Consider the following 16,962-nt stretch of genomic DNA (forward strand, 5'->3'; position numbering starts at 1 on the left):
TTCCTGACGAAGCCCCGAGGTGGGTGCCTCAGAGACGGGGCGGCTGGATCGGTCCCCAGCCCCCGGGGGGTGGACTCACTGACTCATGAACCATCACCGATCCATCCTCGCTCGGCCTGACGTGTCCTTGCCGGGACAGCTGACGCGGACGGACGGCTGTCCCGGGGGCATCACCCTTGTGTGGGGGTGGGCAGGGCTGGCAGGTGGCAGGGAAAAGCCTGCTTGGGAAGTCCGGTCCCAGCCACCTCTAACCCACAGCACGCGCCCGGCCCGGCTGGTGTGGCTCCGCGGTTAGCGTCCACCCAGGAACCAAGAGGGCACCGATCCGATTCCGGGTCAGGGCACACGCCCGGGTGTGGGCTCCATTCCCTGTGGGGGGCACGCCGACCGGTGATGTTTCTCTCTCATCGGTGTTTCTACCTCTCTGTCCCTCTCCCTTCCTCTCTCTCAAATCAATAAAAACATTAAAAAGAGAGAGAGAGAGAGAGAGCAGGCGGCCGCCCCCGTGAGCCAGACAGACACCCCACCCGGCTGACTCCCGTCTTCCTGGGCCTCTCGCCCCTCCTGCCTGTTCACTCTCTTGCAGGGTTGCGGAGAGCCTGTTGGATCTTCCCAGGTTCCCCCAAAACCCAGCCCAGGTCCTTCCGGGGCCCGCATGTCCCCAGGCAGCCGGGGCCTCGTGACTGACGGCCCCCATCCATCCATTCATTCACCGTCTGCCCGGCCGAGACAAAGGGCCTGGTGTGTGCAGATGGGCCGCCCTCACACCCGGCGCCGAGAATGGGCCTCCAACGCGTCCCCCGCGGCCACCTGCTGACCGGGGTGGCCGGGCAGTGACGCGTGCAAACGGGGACCCCGTGACAAAGCAGGCCTCGGGGAGGGGGCACGGGGAGGCCCGGCCGCGGCCCCCGGCGGGCCCATCGCTCATGTCTGACGGGGAGTCATTACGGCTCTCAAACACCGCTTGCCCTGCACACGGAGCCCTGAGTTAATTGACAGGCGCTGCGGGGGCAGCCACGACGGAGCAGGACCCGTCCCCCGGGCCCCCAGAGGCCGCAGGACAACCCCCCCACCTCGGGGCAGGGCTCAGGGCCCTTCTGGGCTGACTGAGACCGTGGGCATCCCGAGGGCCTGTGTGCGTGTGTGCCCGTGTGCGTGCGTCTGTGCGTGTGTGCGCAGAGGGAAACTGGGTCCCTTGTGGAGGGCTCTGGGGTGCAGCCGGGCCTCCCCAGCCTCTGGAGCCTTAATCCCTCCTTCTTACTGGACCCGCACAGGCCCTCCCCTCCCTGGAACCGGGGCCTGGCTTCCTCCCTTAGCGAAGACCCAGAAGGCACGGCCCCAGCCGGTTGGCTCAGTGGATAGAGCCTGCGGACTGAAGGGTCCCGGGTTCGATTCCCGGTCAGGACACATGCCCAGGTTGCAGGCTCGATCCCTGGTAGGAGGTGTGCAGGAGGCAGCTGACCCATGATTCTCTCTCGTCATTGACATTTCTCTCTCTCTCCCTTCCCCTCTGAAATCAATAAAAATGTACTTTAAAAAATCTTATACAAAAAAGAAGAGAAAGAAAGCGGATACAGAGCAAATGGGACATGGAGGGGGACAGCCAGCAGCCCTGACGTCATGGGGGGCCACTCCCCCAAACCCCAAGGAGCCGTGCTAGAGGGGCAGGGGGCTGCGGACGGAGTGGGGCCTCCGCTCACACCCGCTCTGCCCCGGTGGCCTGTGGGATGGACCCGGCAGGTGTGCACACCCATGCATTCTGGGGCCAAGCGTGACACCCCCCCCCGCTGTGTCAGATCACCAGGGGTGTCTGCAGCTGGTGCGTACCCCCTTATTACAGCATATTCTACGGATTGGTAAGCTATACCTCGTCAGTAATTTGAAATCGCCCAAGGGCCCTGGCTGGTGTGGCTCAGTGGATAGAGCGTCAGCCTGCAGACTGAAGGGTCCTGGGTTCGATTCCCGGTCAGGGCACATGCCTGGGTTGCGGGCTTGATCCCCAGTGTAGGGCGTGCAGGAGGCAGCCGATCCATATTCTCTCTCATCATGGATGTTTCTTCCCTTCCTCTCTGAAATCAATAAAAATATGTTTTTTTAAAAAAATCACCCACGGGCCCTGGCCGGTGTGGCTCAGTGGATAGAGCATCAGCCTGCAGACTGAAGGGTCCCGGGTTCGATTGCCGGTCAGGGCACATGCCCGGGTTGCGGGCTCGATCCCCAGAAGGGGTGCATGTAGGAGGCAGCTGATCCATGATTCTCATCATTGATGTTTCTATCTCTTCCTCTCCCTCTCCCTCTCTGAAATCAATAAAAATATATTTTAAAGAAAGAAGAAGTAAATTGACCACGGGAGCCATGCGAACACCATAGCCATTGGCCTGTGCTGTGAACCGGGTGCGGCTCCTCCGCCCGCGGCTCCCGTGGGCCCCCCATCACCCAGGTGGGCCCCCCGTCACCCAGGTGGGCCCCCCCATCACCCAGGTGAGCCCCTGCACCTTCCTCCCCCCCGCACCTCGGCCTCTCCTGTCTCGTTCTCTGCAGCCTAGGCGCTGGCTCACAGCTTCCTCACCCGCCCACCCAGTTCTGCCCCCGCCGCTGCCTCCTGGCAGCCCACCTGGCTTCCTTGGCTCCCTGCCTGACTTTGCTGCCAGAGAGGCCTGGGAGGTCGTGGTGGCGTCGGTTGCCCCAGTTCTATGCACTGCTGGGCCTGACTGCCCCCGCCCCCTTTCCGGATGCCCAGGCCCTGTGCCCTCCAAATTCACCTTGGCTGCCCTGGGCTTGTGACTCAGTCTACCATTGTAGGGTAGCTCCTGCCCATTTTCTTTTTAAAAAAATGTATTTTATTGATTTCAGAGGGGAAGGGAGAGGGAGACAGAGACAGAAACATCAATGATGAGAGAGAATCATGGATCGGCCGCCTCCTGCACGCCCCACACTGGGGGTCGAGCGTGCAACCCAGGCCTGTGCCCTGACTGGGAATCCAACCGTGACCTCCTGGTTCCTAGGTCGACGCTCAGCCACTGAGCCATCCCAGCCAGGTGCTCCTAACCATGCTCTAGGGGCGAAGGCCATGGTGTTGGGTCTCCCATTTTCTGCAGGAGGAAACGGAGGCCCGGGAGGCCCTTGTCTGGGGTCCCATAATGACTCAGCAGCCTGTGGGGCTGGGGTAGCTGAAGAGTGCGGGCAAGCAGGTGCCAGCCGCTTCATCCCCACCAGCAAGTGCCCGGCAGGTGGCCCACGGCAGGCGGGCACTGCCACCCTGTGGCCATCCGTGGTCAAGCCCCAGGCTTGTGGGCGCCTCCAGGAGCCGGTGACCGAGGCCCCGCCCCTAGGGGAGGGGGCGTGGCCTACCGGGCCTTCAGCGGAAAGGGGCGTGATCTCCGCGCAATCCCCGCCCCCCGTTGGGCGTGGCTTCGGCGCGGTTGCCCTGGGAGATGCCCCGCCCCTCCGTGAGCTCATAGCCCAGCGTCGCGGTCGCGTGGCGCTTTCGTCAGACGCGCGCCGGGACTGTGCGACGGGGCAGTGAGCCGGTGAGTCGGGCTCTCAGGCCGGTGGGGGTGGTCGCCGTCCGGGCCACTGATGGCCCGGGCGGGACGGCGGGGGAGCCAAGGCGAGCCCGAGGCTGCCGCCCAGCAGGCCCGCTCACGGTGGCCGCAGGCCGCGGGCCCCAGGTCGCCTCTGTGCCTCCGTTTGCCCCGCTCCCCGTCGGGGCGCGTCCTGGGCATGTTCCGGGCAGCCTCGAGATGAGGGCTGGTGTCCTCGTCCCCGTAGGGGGAAGCCCGTCCGAACCGAGCCTCCCCGGAGGAGGGCCACGCTGTCTTCGCAGGGAGCGGGCCTCCCATCACCGGGCAGGTACCAGCGCGCCTGTGTTCCGTGGTCCCGGTGCCGTGGGGTCTTGTGGGTCAGTCCTGCCTGATCGCGCCAAGAGAGGCACGTGGGGTGTGTTTTTGTTGTGTTTTGTGTTGGAAACGCAGAGGAGCGAGCAGTGAATTCCGCGTGGGTAATTGTGGGGGAAAGACGGGGGCAGAGGAGGGTTTGGGGTCCTCTCAGCTCTGCCATGAGTTGCTATCAGAGCCTGGGGTGAGCGGGGATGTGGCTTGGAGGCCTGGTCAGAGCTTGTCTCCACCAGCTTCGCCTCCCTGTCTCCCTTTCCTTGTCAGGAAGGAGGAGGGAAGAGTAAGGGTACCTACTGGGGGGGGGGGGAGCGAGCTAATCCAAGTGCCTAGAACTTAAAACTGGGCCCGACTCGGCACATCCTAGAATGTTTACTTTTTTTATTGTCTAAAGTTTTGCATGTCTTTCCCCCCCACAATTGACCCTCCGCCCCCAGCCATTCCCACCCGGGGCAAGCCCCCACCGCCCCAGTGTCTTTGTCCATTGGTTATGCTAATACGCATGCGTACAAGTCCTTTGGTTGCTCTCTACCCCCCCCCCCCATTTGTTTCTGGATCTGTTTTTGTTCATCAGTTCATGTTGATCATTCTATCCCACAAATGAGTGAGATCATGTGATATTTATCTTTCTCCAACTGGCTTATTTCGCTTAGCATAATGCTCTCCAGGTCCATGCATGCTGCTGCAAATGGTAAAAGTGCTTTCTTTTTTATAGCAGCGTAGTATTCCGTCGTGTAGACATACCTCAGTTTTTTAATCCACTCACCTGCTGATGGGCACTTAGGCTGTTTCCAAATTAGAATGTTTACTTTTAAAAAATATGTTTTCATAAAGGAAGGGAGAGAGAGAGAGATGCATCAGTGATGAGAGAGAATCATGGACCAGCCACCTCCTGCACGCCCCTTACTGAGGATGGAGCCCGCAAGCCGGGCATGTGCCCTGACCAGGAATCGAACCCTGACCTCCTGGTTCATAGGTCGAGGCTCAGCCACTGAGCCACCCCAGCCGGGCGGAATGTTTACTTCTTTTTAAAAAAATGTATTTTATTGATTTTTTTACAGAGAGCAAGGGAGAGGCATAGAGAGTTAGAAACATTGATGAGGGAGAAACATCCATCAGCTGCCACCTGCACGCCCCCCACTGGGGATGTGCCCGCAACCAAGGTCCATGCCCTTGACCGGAATCAAACCCGGGACCCTTCAATCTGCAGGCCGACGCTCTATCCACTGAGCCACACTGGCCAGGGCCGATGTTTACTTCTTGATGGAAGTTCACCTTTGTCTTGAGGAGGCTGGCTCTTGGGCGTTGGCCTCCTGCAGGCCCTCCCACAGTTTCTTGTTTGTCTCCGTTGCTGCGTGTGAGGCGGGGGTTGGGAGGGGAGAGGGCAGGTGCCTGGGCACAGGTGGGATGCTGGGCACGTCAGCAAAACTGGCTTGAGCTCCTCGCCCTCCCTCCTACCCCGGGCAGGACCGTGTCTTGGGGGACAGACAAGTTGTGCATAACCAGTGTGGTCGACATCTTCAAGAATTATTTAGGCCAAAACCGGTTTGGCTCAGTGGATAGAGCGTCGGCCTGCGGACTGAAGGGTCCCAGGTTCGATTCCGGTCAAGGGCATGTACCTTGGTTGCGGGCACATTCCCAGTGGGGGGTGTGCAAGAGGCAGCTGATCGATGTTTCTCTCTCATTGATGTTTCTAACTCTCTATCCCTCTCCCTTCCTCTCTGTAAAAAATCAATAAAAATATATATATTTTTTTAAAAAAAGAATAATTTAGAAATCTTTGGTTGTTTTTTTCCCCTGTTATTCTCGGAAACCTTTCACAGTCGCCTTCTGGAGTTTGCAGATTGAAAGCCAGTCACTGACCTGAGCCTCGGATGCCTTAGCTGTGCCATCTCTTTTACTCTTGAATAGAAATGAACATGGATGAGCAGAAATAGTGCATCGTTATGTTCTCGGGCCTCTAGCGGGAACTTAGCGTTTTTTGCAATTATGAATGGAGGCGGCAAAATCGCGGTATTCACTGTGTCGTGTCACCAGTAGAAATCACAGGTAGTTCCACATCTTAGGACACTGTGAAAGCGCATCACGACTTTGAAGCCGTGGCGGTCGCCAGACTTGCTGCTGGATATCTATGTTATAAAAGGCCAGTGGCTGTAACGCGTAACGACCGAGTGACCCGTCACCAGGGGTGCATGGAGCCCCTCTTGCGTCCTCCCCCCACCCTCCCGTGGGGCCGGCAGCGTCGGCGGAACGAGGGAGGCGTCGCAGGGCAGCGGACATGGCCCTGATGGCAGGCTAGGCCTAGGGGACCCTACACGTGCACGATTTAATCGTGCGCTGGGCCTCTAGTTGTTACAGAACAGATGACTAAAAGATCACGTTACACGGTCACACACACTTTTTGTCTTTCCATAAAACTTGTTTTGGCCTACAGTTGATCCTTATTACTTTCAGATTCCGTATTTGCAAAACCGCCTACTTGCTAAGATGTATTGTTTGCCCCCAAACCAGTGCTTTCGTGGTCTTTTGAGGGCGTGGGGGGGAGGCGAGGAATTCAGGTCACGTGACACACGTGACATAGGTGCCTTCTTGTTCCAGCTCATATTGGAAGCGTGTCCTTTTCCAGCCTGTGCAGAGCCATGACTTTTGCATGTCTGTGCTTCTTGTTGGTGGTTTTGCTGCTGAAAGTAGTCCCCGAGCACAGTGCGGAGGTGCGTCTTCGTGTCCCTCAGTGCGGGGCGCAGAGAACATACGTGTCAGATGAGCTCCCGATAGGCAGCCAGTGCTGCCGGGCATGAGTTCAGTGTCAGTGAATCACCAACGTGTAGTAAGATGTCTTTAAACAGAGACACACACACACAGTCACGTACTGATCAGTGGGCAGAAATGTTGTTCCCAGAAGCTCGCAGGACCGGAGCCCAGTATTCCCCCGGGAGCCATGGGAAATGAAAGAGCCTGTGGCTCAGCGGGAAGAGCGTCGGCCTGGGGACCGAAGGGTCCCGGGTTCGACTGTGGTCAAGGGCAGGTACCTCGGTTGCAGGCTCAGTCCCCAGCCCTGGTTGGGACGTGCGAAGGCAGCCAATCGATGTGTCTCTCTCACATCAATGTTTCTCTGTCTCTCTGTCCCTTCCACTCTCCCTAAAAACCAATGGAAAAGTAGGCTCGAGTGAGGATTAAAAATAATCCTATAGAATAAAAGCCCAATATGCTAAGTGTCCAGTCGTCCAGTTGGCCATTCAACCAATCAAAGCGTAATATGCTAATGATATGCTAAGTCTGCTCAACTGCTTGCTATGACGTGCACTGACCACCAGGGGGCCGACACTGACCTGTGGGTTAGCTTGCTTCTGGGGTCTGGCTGATCGGGACTGAGCTTGACGGGCGTTTATATACACCCTGGAGCCTTCCCACGGTCCCTCCCCCGCTGGCCAACCTGGTTGTCAGTGGCTCAGCCACAAGCCGGGCTGATGGCTGGCGCGTGCAGTGACCCACCTCTGCGGCAGCGCTAAGGCTGTCCTGTTGATGGCTTAAGCCCGCTCCCGGTCGGACATCCCCTGAGGGCTCCCGGACTGCGAGAGGGCGTGGGCCGGGCTGAAGGATCCCTCGCCCCCCAGTGCACAGATGTCGTGCACCAGGCCTCTAGTAAATAAATCAAAGGCCCGTGGTTCTCTCTCTCTGAAGAGCGGCAGGGGGCGGAGACCGGTCCCCTCTGGGGTCAGGTTTGGAGAGAAGGAAACATGGGGCGAGACGGGTTGTTGGCAGATTCCACGGCTCTGAGGACCTGGCGAGGGGAGCTCCTGGGACCGACCTGGGGAACGTGTCGGGGCATCTGCGGTCCAGGGGAGCCCCCTGTGGAACCCTGTGCTGAGGGCACCCCTCACTGAGCCCGTGTTTGTTGTTCCCGCAGAGCCGCCTGGCCTGGAGCCCTTCGCCCGGCCGAGGACATGACCAACCAGGTAAAGCTGGGGGGGCGGGGGCGCACCAGCGGGTCTCCGGCGGGCGTCGGGTGGCCGGGCACCGGCTTCTGGGTCCTGCTCCCTCCTGACCACGCGAGGCGGTGGCCGCCCCGCACAGCGCCAGGAGCAGGAGCGTGCTCCCCGCATCTCCCGGTGCACAGGGGTGAGGGGCTGGGAGAATCCGTGCACAAAAGCACAGGAAACGGAGATCAGCAGAGGAGACCCGTTTTGTGATCAGATCGGGGACGAGGTTAACGGGTCGCTCTGCAGGCTGTGCCTGTGACACAACAGCAGGAACGAAGCTCGGCGGGCCCTGGGCTTCCGGGTGAGCAGAGCAGGAAAGAGCATGTTTGTTAGTCTCTTAGGGCAGTGGAGAAACTACCCTTGCAACCCGGGCCTGTGCCCTGACCGGGAATCGAACCCTGACCGGGAATCGAACCCTGACCTCCTGGTTCCTAGGTCGGTGCTCACCCACGGAGCCACGCCGGCCGGGCCAGTTTCTCTAAGAACTAATGGTTCCTGGTGTGACTGCATACCTTGCACGAGCCCGAGTCAGGAGTGTGCGGGTCAGGGTGACAGGAAGTAGTGGTGACTGTGTCTCCGGGGGCGCGGCGGGGAGGCGGGAGGGGATGCGATACGTCTGCACTCTGACCGCTGGTCTAACGTGGCTTCCGTTCTTTTCCAGTACAGCATTCTCTTCAAGCAGGAGCAAGGTGAGCAGCCTGCCCCCCTCCCATTCCCTGTGGGGACCGGTGGTCCTGGCTCCTTGAAGCGCTGTTGTCATGCCGACCAGGCACGCCATGCCCAGTGTACTCCCTGCAGGAAGATCACAGCTTCACTTAAACACAACAACGCAGGCAGGGGAGGCAGACAGCGGGCCGGAGGGCTTCCCCACTGCCGGGGTGGCCCCCAGAGGGGGCGGCCCCCCCAGAGGCCGCTGCACATGGGGGGCCCGCGGGGACACCCATTAACAGCGAGGTCGGCTTTGAGCCCCAGCTTTGCCCCTTCTTAGCCTTGGAGTTCCAGTGAACTCTCTCTCTCTTTTTGAAAAAACATTTTAAAAATTGATTGTAGCCCTAGCCGGTGTGGCTCAGTGGATAGAGCATCGGCCTGCGGACTGAAGGGTCCTGGGTTCGATTCCGGTCAAGGGCATGTACCTTGGTTGCGGGCACATCCCCAGTAGGGGGTGTGCAGGAGGCAGCTGATGGATGTTTCTCTCTCATCAATGTTTCTCTCTCTCCCTCTCCCTTCCTCTCTGTAAAAAATCAATAAAATATATTTAAAAAAATTGATTGTAGAGAGAGGGGAAGGGAGGATAGAGAAGCACCCACTGGCTGCCTCCTGCACTCCCTCACGAAGGACCAGTCCTCAGTCCAGGAACCGGCCCAGTGATCTGGTTCGTGGGCCGATTCGCAGCCCCTGAGCCCCCCGGCTGCACCGCAGGCTCCTCCGAGCCTCCGACCCCTTGTCTGGAGCGTGAGGTGCTGTCACAGCGCCTGCTCCGTAGGGTTGTGGTGGCAGCAAATGGAGATGGTACTTCCGGGGGATTAATGGGGTCCCCGGCCCCCGACGCAGCACACACACTGTGGCCAAGGCGGCTTGTGCTCAGGCCTCTGGTGGTCGCAGTCCATGCCCAGCGGCTCCCAGATGCGGGGGGGCAGCTCCTGCCCGGCTGAGGGCTCTCTCGGGCGGGCGGTGGGGGGCCGTCTCCATCAGGCGGTGGCAGCGAGCGATTCCAGACGGCGCCTCCGCCGGCCAGCCTGGGCTTGGAGCGGGGCTTCCTCGGAACCTCCATTCCCACAGTCGTCCTACGAGCCCCCGGGAAAGCGCTCGCGAAGCAGAGGCGGGTGTGCCTGCGGGAGGGGGGACGGCGCTTGGCTCCGTTCTGGGGGCGCGGTCGGCGTCGAGGTCGTCCTAAAGGGCAGCTTCCGTTCCAGCCCACGATGACGCCATCTGGTCGGTGGCCTGGGGGACCAACAAGAAGGAGAACGTGGAGACGGTGGTCACGGGCTCCCTGGACGACCTGGTGAAGGTCTGGAAATGGTGAGCCTCCCCGACGGCGGCCTGCTCCCCGTGCGGGCAGGAAAGGGCTCCCTGTTCTCCAGACAGAACAGTGTGGGCCGCGTGGTGTGGGAGGGGCCCTCGTCTCCCCCTGCCTCCCTGTGACTCGGGTGAGGCCAAGGTCGCCCTCGGCTGCCCTTGGTGCCTGGGGCTCCTCACGCCCCCGAGTCTCCATCCCGCCGACTCTGGTCACGCGTGGCCGCGGGCCGGTGCCGTGCGGGTCGGGGTTGTGTTGAAGAAACCCGTCTCTCTGTCCCCCGGGAGGCATGACGAGCGGCTGGACCTGCAGTGGAGCCTGGAGGGGCACCAGCTGGGCGTCGTGTCCGTGGACATCAGCCACACGCTGCCCGTCGCCGCCTCCAGCTCCCTCGACGCCCACATCCGGCTCTGGGACCTGGAGAACGGCAAGCAGATCAAGTCCATCGACGCGGGGCCGGGTGAGTCCACCGGGGCGGACGGCGGTTCTCGGCGGCCTGGACCGAGGGCACCCGGGGCCGGGCTCCGGGTCCGTGGCTCCTGCGGCTGGAGCTGTGGGGGACGCCAGGGCCGGGGGTGCGGCTGGAGCGGGGCGCTTCCTCCATCGCCCCCTCGGCCTCTGCCCTGTCCGTCGTGTTGCCTTTTGGGAAAACTCTCGCACGTCCTCGTGCTTTCCTGTGTGGCGGCTCGAGGTCCCGGGTGCGGTGCGACCAGAGGTTTGTCCCTCGTTACGCGCAGCCTCCTCCCGGGGAGGAGGGGCCACACCTGCCCGCGGAGCCACCGTGGACGGCGTCGGGCGCTTCCCCGGTTCCGCGCTCGTGCGTTCGTGCGGAAGCCACTTGTGGGGACGCCTGGCGCGGCCGGCCTGTTGGGGGGGCTTGTTTCCCGGGAGAAGCTGTGACACTGGGTGGCTGCTCCGCTCCCCGAACCACCGCGCTCCACGCGCTTTGGGACCGGGCTCCCTCCGTCTCACTGCCTTTCCCTCTCCTTCTGCGCAGTGGACGCCTGGACGCTGGCCTTCTCTCCCGATTCCCAGCACCTGGCCACCGGCACGCACGTGGGGAAAGTGAACATCTTCGGGGTGGAGAGCGGGAAGAAGGAGTACTCCCTGGACACGCGCGGGAAGTTCATCCTCAGCATCGCCTACGTGAGGAGCCGCGCTCTCCGCGCCCCCCCCACCCCACCCCACCCCTGCGCGCACGGCCCACGTGTCCCCGCCGCCGGCTCCCCCTGTCGCCCTGGGGGTGATGGGGGCGGAGGGGGTGGCCGGCCAGCCCGCGGGACCGCAGCCGGCAGGGGCGCTGTGTGTGCGGGCTGGCCCCACGTCTCACGCGTCCACGTGTTCTGTGCGCAGAGCCCCGACGGGAAGTACCTGGCCAGCGGAGCCATCGACGGCATCATCAATATTTTCGACATCGCGACCGGGAAGCTGCTGCACACGCTGGAGGGTACGCGCCTCGCGCCTCTCGGTCCGCAGGGGGAGGGGAGAGGGGGAGGGGAAGGGGAGCCCCGTGGAGCGGTCGGCCTTGGGTGTGAGGTTCCCGCCTCCGGGTGCACGGACCCTGGGGTCACCTCCCGGCCCTGCTGGCTCCCGCTGCACGTGTCTCGTTCTGCCGAGTCCACTCCAAGCCCCGGAGCGGCGTCCTTAGTGACGAGAGAGCAGCTCCTGCTTGGTGACGGGCACCCCACACTGTGTCCCAGGGTGAATGGGGTGCCCGCCCCACACTGTGTCCCCGAGTGAATGGGGTGCCCGCCCCACACTGTGTCCCCGCCGACCCCACACTGTCCCCGAGTGAATGGGGTGCCCGCCCCACACTGTGTCCCTGAGTGAATGGGGTGCCCGCCCCACACTGTGTCCCTGAGTGAATGGGGTGCCCGCCCCACACTGTGTCCCTGAGTGAATGGGGTGCCCGCCCCACACTGTGTCCCCGCCCGCCCCACACTGTGTCCCTGAGTGAATGGGGTGCCCGCCCCACACTGTGTCCCTGAGTGAATGGGGGTGCCCGCCTCACACTGTGTCCCTGAGTGAATGGGGTGCCCGCCCCACACTGTGTCCCTGAGTGAATGGGGTGCCCGCCCCACACTGTGTCCCTGAGTGAATGGGGTGCCCGCCTCACACTGTGTCCCTGAGTGAATGGGGTGCCCGCCCCACACTGTGTCCCTGAGTGAATGGGGTGCCCGCCCTACACTGTGTCCCTGAGTGAATGGGGTGCCCGCCCCACACTGTGTCCCTGAGTGAATGGGGTGCCCGCCCCACACTGTGTCCCTGAGTGAATGGGGTGCCCGCCCCACACTGTGTCCCTGAGTGAATGGGGTGCCCGCCCCACACTGTGTCCCTGAGTGAATGGGGTGCCCGCCCCACACTGTGTCCCTGAGTGAATGGGGTGCCCGCCCCACACTGTGTCCCTGAGTGAATGGGGTGCCCGCCCCACACTGTGTCCCTGAGTGAATGGGGTGCCCGCCCTACACTGTGTCCCTGAGTGAATGGGGTGCCCGCCCCACACTGTGTCCCTGAGTGAATGGGGTGCCCGCCCCACACTGTGTCCCTGAGTGAATGGGGTGCCCGCCACACACTGTGTCCCTGAGAGAATGGGGTGCCCGCCCCACACTGTGTCCCTGAGTGAATGGGGGTGCCCACCCCACACTGTGTCCCCGAGCGAATGGGGGTGCCCGCCCCACACTGTGTCCCCGCCCGCCCCACACTGTGTCCCTGAGTGAATGGGGTGCCCGCCCCACACTGTGTCCCTGAGTGAATGGGGTGCCCGCCTCACACTGTGTCCCTGAGTGAATGGGGGTGCCCGCCCCACACTGTGTCCCTGAGTGAATGGGGTGCCCGCCTCACACTGTGTCCCTGAGTGAATGGGGGTGCCCGCCCAACACTGTGTCCCTGAGTGAATGGGGTGCCCGCCCCACACTGTGTCCCTGAGTGAATGGGGTGCCCGCCTCACACTGTGTCCCTGAGTGAATGGGGGTGCCCGCCCTACACTGTGTCCCTGAGTGAATGGGGTGCCCGCCCCACACTGTGTCCCTGAGTGAATGGGGTGCCCGCCTCACACTGTGTCCCTGAGTGAATGGGGGTGCCCGCCCCACACTGTGTCCCTGAGTGAATGGGGTGCCCGCCCCACACTGTGTCCCCGAGTGAATGGGGTGCCCGCCCCACACTGTGTCCCTGAGTGAATGGGGTGCCCGCCCCACACTGTGTCCCTGGGCAGGGGGCTGGGCCTGGAGGGAGGTGGCCGCGCTGCTCTGAGGCGTCCCAAGGAGCTGCCCCCCTCAGCTCGTCCTCCCCAGGCGGGGGGTTTGCAGGGAGACGGCTCCCGTTTGGTCAGAAGGCCCCGGGGTCTGTGTGGCCTCGCCCGCGCAGAGCGGCTGTTCTGAGCCGTGTGCTGAGGTCACTGGTGGGGGGAGCTGAGGAGAAACTCGGGCTGGGCCTCGGGGACGGGACGTCCAGTCACGGGAGGCAAGGCCGTCGGTGCCCCTCTGACGGGCACCTGGGAGGGCACTCAGCCTCGTCTGCGGGCACAGCCAGGGGCAGCACGGGGGATGGGGGGACGGGAAGGGACAGTGACCCCGGCTCACGAGGCCCTGTGGTTCCAGGCCACGCCATGCCCATCCGCTCCCTGACCTTCTCCCCGGACTCCCAGCTCCTCGTCACGGCCTCGGACGATGGCTACATCAAGATCTACGACGTGTGAGTCACCTGCCGAGCTGGTCTCTTGTTGCTAAGGACGCGTGTCGGGTCACACGGGACGGGGCGTGTGGGGTGTCCTGGAGGCCGCCTCCTGCACGCCCCTCACTGGGGATTGAGCCTGTAACCTGGGCATGTGTCCTTGACCGGAATCGAACCCGGGACCCTTCAGTCCACAGGCCGATGCTCTATCCATTGAGCCAGGGCAATATATACACTGAGGGGCCAGATGATGATCTCTGAACGCATAATAATCTGTCCACTCCGTGTGTTTGTATCTCCAATGGGTCCCAAAAGGATTCTAGACTTTGGCTGGAGATCAGCCACCTGTTTGCCCTGAGCTTTCTATCAGCCAGTGCAAAGGGGAGAACTGATCAGGTGCACGATTTATAGTGTCTTCGATATCCAATCAATGAGGGGCTCAAGAGAAGGACACTGAGTGGCCAGATGATTATGCGTTCAGAGATCATCATAATCTGGCCACTCAGTGTATGTGTGTATGTATATATATATATTAGAGGCCCGGTGCATGAATTCGTGCATGGGTGGGGTCTGGCCAGGGGGAGGGGACACGGGCGGTTGGCTGGCCTGCCTGCTGGTCGAACTCCTGGTTGAGGGGACAATTTGCATATTAGACTTTTATTCTATAGGATATACACGGAGTGGCCAGATAATTATGTGTTCAGAGATCATCATCTGGCCACTCAGTTTGTGTGTGTGTGTGTGTGTGTGTGTGTGTGTGTGTGTGTGTATTAGAGGCCCGGTGCATGAATTCGTGCATGGGTGGGGTCCGGCCAGCCTGGCCAGGGGGAGGGGGAGAGGACACGGGCGGTTGGCTGGCCTGCCTGCTGGTCGAACTCCTGGTCGAGACAATTTGCATATTAGCTTTTATTCTATAGGATATACACGGAGTGGCCAGATGATTATGCGTTCAGAGATCATCATAATCTGGCCACTCGGTGTATATTTTTAAAGTGTCCTCTCCAAGCCATGTGGGTGGTCAGTGCACCTGCAGGGAGGCGTGGCTCCTGCCTGAGTGGCTGCGCTCTGCTCGTCAGGGACCCGTTCCCGGCTCTGCGTGGCATCAGAGGGCTCTGGGTCAGTGCCGTGTGGCCCTTTCCGTTGCCGTGGGGGACGTGCCCTCCTGAGGGCGTGAGTGATGGGCGCATGCTGTCGCTGTCAGGGAGCAGGTGGGCCCAGGTTAGTCACGTGCCTCCCGTGACTCGTCCGAGCTGACGCCTCTCCGCGTTGGACCCGTTCTCGTTTCAGACAACATGCCAACTTGGCGGGCACCCTGAGCGGCCACGCGTCCTGGGTGCTGAACGTGGCCTTCTGTCCTGACAACACGCACTTTGTTTCCAGGTACGTGTGCACCGCCTCACACTCACTCAGGTGGCCTTTGCTCGCCGCGGGTTTCCGTGTAAGGAGGGGAGTTAGCTGCGCTCCGCTCGAGCAGACGCGGGTCCTTCTGAACGTAGTTCCAGCGCGTAGTTCTCCTTGTGAATTGGGGCTCCGCCTGCAGTTAGTTAAGGGATGGGGGCTCCTGACGAGAACCCGGGCCGTGGGGCCGTGCGGGTCAGGGTCAGGGTCAGGGCGGGAGGCCACCGACGAGGGCACAGGCAGCGTCGGCACCAGAGAGTCCGGGATCTGGAGTCAGCTTCCTCCAGTTGGACCTGAACCTGGGTTCTGACACCAATGTTCCCTCTTCCATGAAGTTCGTCGGACAAAAGCGTGAAAGTCTGGGATGTTGGAACGAGGACTTGTGTTCACACCTTCTTCGACCACCAGGATCAGGTACGGCCCCGGACGCTGCGGCTCTCGGGTTCGCTGTGGCGTCTGCCGCGTGCCAGCCCCTCCTGACCTTGCTGCTGGTGGTCAGGACGGCGGGGCCGGGGGGGCGGGGGGGGGTGGGGAGCGGCTCTGAGCCGCTGAGCTCGGACCCATCCAGCCCGTGTCCTGTGCTCAGGCTGGGCACGTGGAGGCAGGAAACACGTGCTGGTCGCACACCTTCCACGCCTGCGTGTCCAGTGCTCCCGCCCGTGCCGCCCTGGCTGGGTGCACCCTGGCGGGGGGGCTGCCTGCTCATAGGCCGCGGCTCACGCACAGCCACGTGTCCTGGGGGGAGCTGGTGTTTTAACTGGAAGCCAGAGTTCTTGCAGGCGGTTTGGTCCCTGTGACGTGGACACCTTTGGGTCTTTGCGTGAGGAAAGGAGGCTGTGCTCACGGGACGCAGCTTTGCCAGGAACTGAAACGGGGAAGGGGCTCCACGCCGGAGCCCCGGGATCCGGCGGAAGGGCAGGTGTCACTCGGAGGCCTGGGCCCGAGCGTCTGCATTTCCTGCCGGCTCCGGGGCGGCCAGTGCTGCTGGGCCCGGGTCTTCGGAACCAGCGGGCATAAACACAAGTGCCTGGCCGTGGGCGTGGCTCCCGCAGGCCTCACGGGGTTGGGATGATCCCCCTCCACTCGGGAAGCAACGAAAGGGAACGGAATTGTTTGTGCTTTTTTACCTTTAACTTTAAACCCCTGCCCGTAACGTCGAGGGGGTTTGACCTTGCCATTCCACTCCCAGCGTCGGTCCTGGCTGGGGTGGGGCCGCTGTGGGGTGTCCCGGGAGATGGCGGGCGTGGAGGTGCGTGTGGCCCAATCACGCGCGAGTTGGGGCCGGACGCCCAGCTCGGGGTTCGGGTGACAGGCTGGGGGTGCGGGTGACACTGTCCGCGAGGGAGGCAGGCTCTGTTCCCTCAGCTCCCGGGGCCGGCAGGCTCCACCGGGCTCTGAGAATAGAAGTACCGACGGGCGGGCACGGGGCGCATGAGCCAGTGCACGTCCCTGGGCTGGGGGGGACAGCGCAGGTGGTGGGGGCCTCTCGTCGGGAGCCCTGGGCGCCCGCGCTGCTGGGGGCTCTGTCTCCTGGCACGAGGCTCTCCTGGGCCTGCGTCGGAAAGGTGTGAGCTTCCTGTTTCTGCTCAGAAAAGACATCTTCGCGTTGGGAGACGAGGGGCATGGTCACCGAGGCCTCCCGCGTTCAGAGGCACGAGCCCCTCATCCCGGGTCCTCCGGCTTGGGTGCGAGGAGACGCGCGTGGGACGTTTGCTCGTGAACAAGGGCGTCAGGAGGCCTTTCTTCACTGTATTTGCAGGTCTGGGGAGTGAAATACAATGGAAACGGCTCAAAAATCGTGTCGGTTGGAGACGACCAGGAAATTCACGTCTACGACTGCCCCATTTGACGCGTCTGCCCGCAGGCTGCAGGGAGGGGCGGACTGAACTCACATTCCTGCCTTCCAGCTGCAAGGCACGGCCTCTGTCCTGGCAGAGACCTCCGTGTGTAGATACGACATAAATATTTTCATGTTTTATTGCAAGTGCTGTTCGTGCTTGAACGTCAG

General features: G+C 62.0%; 1 protein-coding gene across 2 annotated transcripts; it reads left to right on the forward strand.

Annotated features, from left to right (window-relative positions):
• The first annotated feature begins 3,467 nt into the window (after window positions 1-3,467).
• On the forward strand, window positions 3,468-16,938 carry SKIC8 (SKI8 subunit of superkiller complex). Of its 2 annotated transcripts, none has more exons than XM_008160818.3 (11): window positions 3,468-3,530; window positions 7,801-7,849; window positions 8,535-8,562; window positions 9,787-9,892; window positions 10,175-10,347; window positions 10,885-11,033; window positions 11,241-11,334; window positions 13,484-13,577; window positions 14,844-14,936; window positions 15,290-15,368; window positions 16,714-16,938. In XM_008160818.3, exons 2-11 carry the CDS (start codon window positions 7,838-7,840, stop codon window positions 16,801-16,803), a joined length of 918 nt encoding a protein of 305 aa, XP_008159040.1. In that variant the 5' UTR covers window positions 3,468-3,530; window positions 7,801-7,837; the 3' UTR covers window positions 16,804-16,938. The 2 variants fall into 2 exon arrangements, with proteins under 2 accessions (XP_008159040.1, XP_054569378.1); XM_054713403.1 differs by lacking the exon at window positions 3,468-3,530 and adding an exon at window positions 3,605-3,852.
• The last annotated feature ends 24 nt before the right edge of the window (window positions 16,939-16,962 follow it).

The sequence above is a fragment of the Eptesicus fuscus genome, chromosome 25, assembly GCF_027574615.1.
Source record: "Eptesicus fuscus isolate TK198812 chromosome 25, DD_ASM_mEF_20220401, whole genome shotgun sequence".
Taxonomy (NCBI): domain Eukaryota; kingdom Metazoa; phylum Chordata; class Mammalia; order Chiroptera; family Vespertilionidae; genus Eptesicus; species Eptesicus fuscus.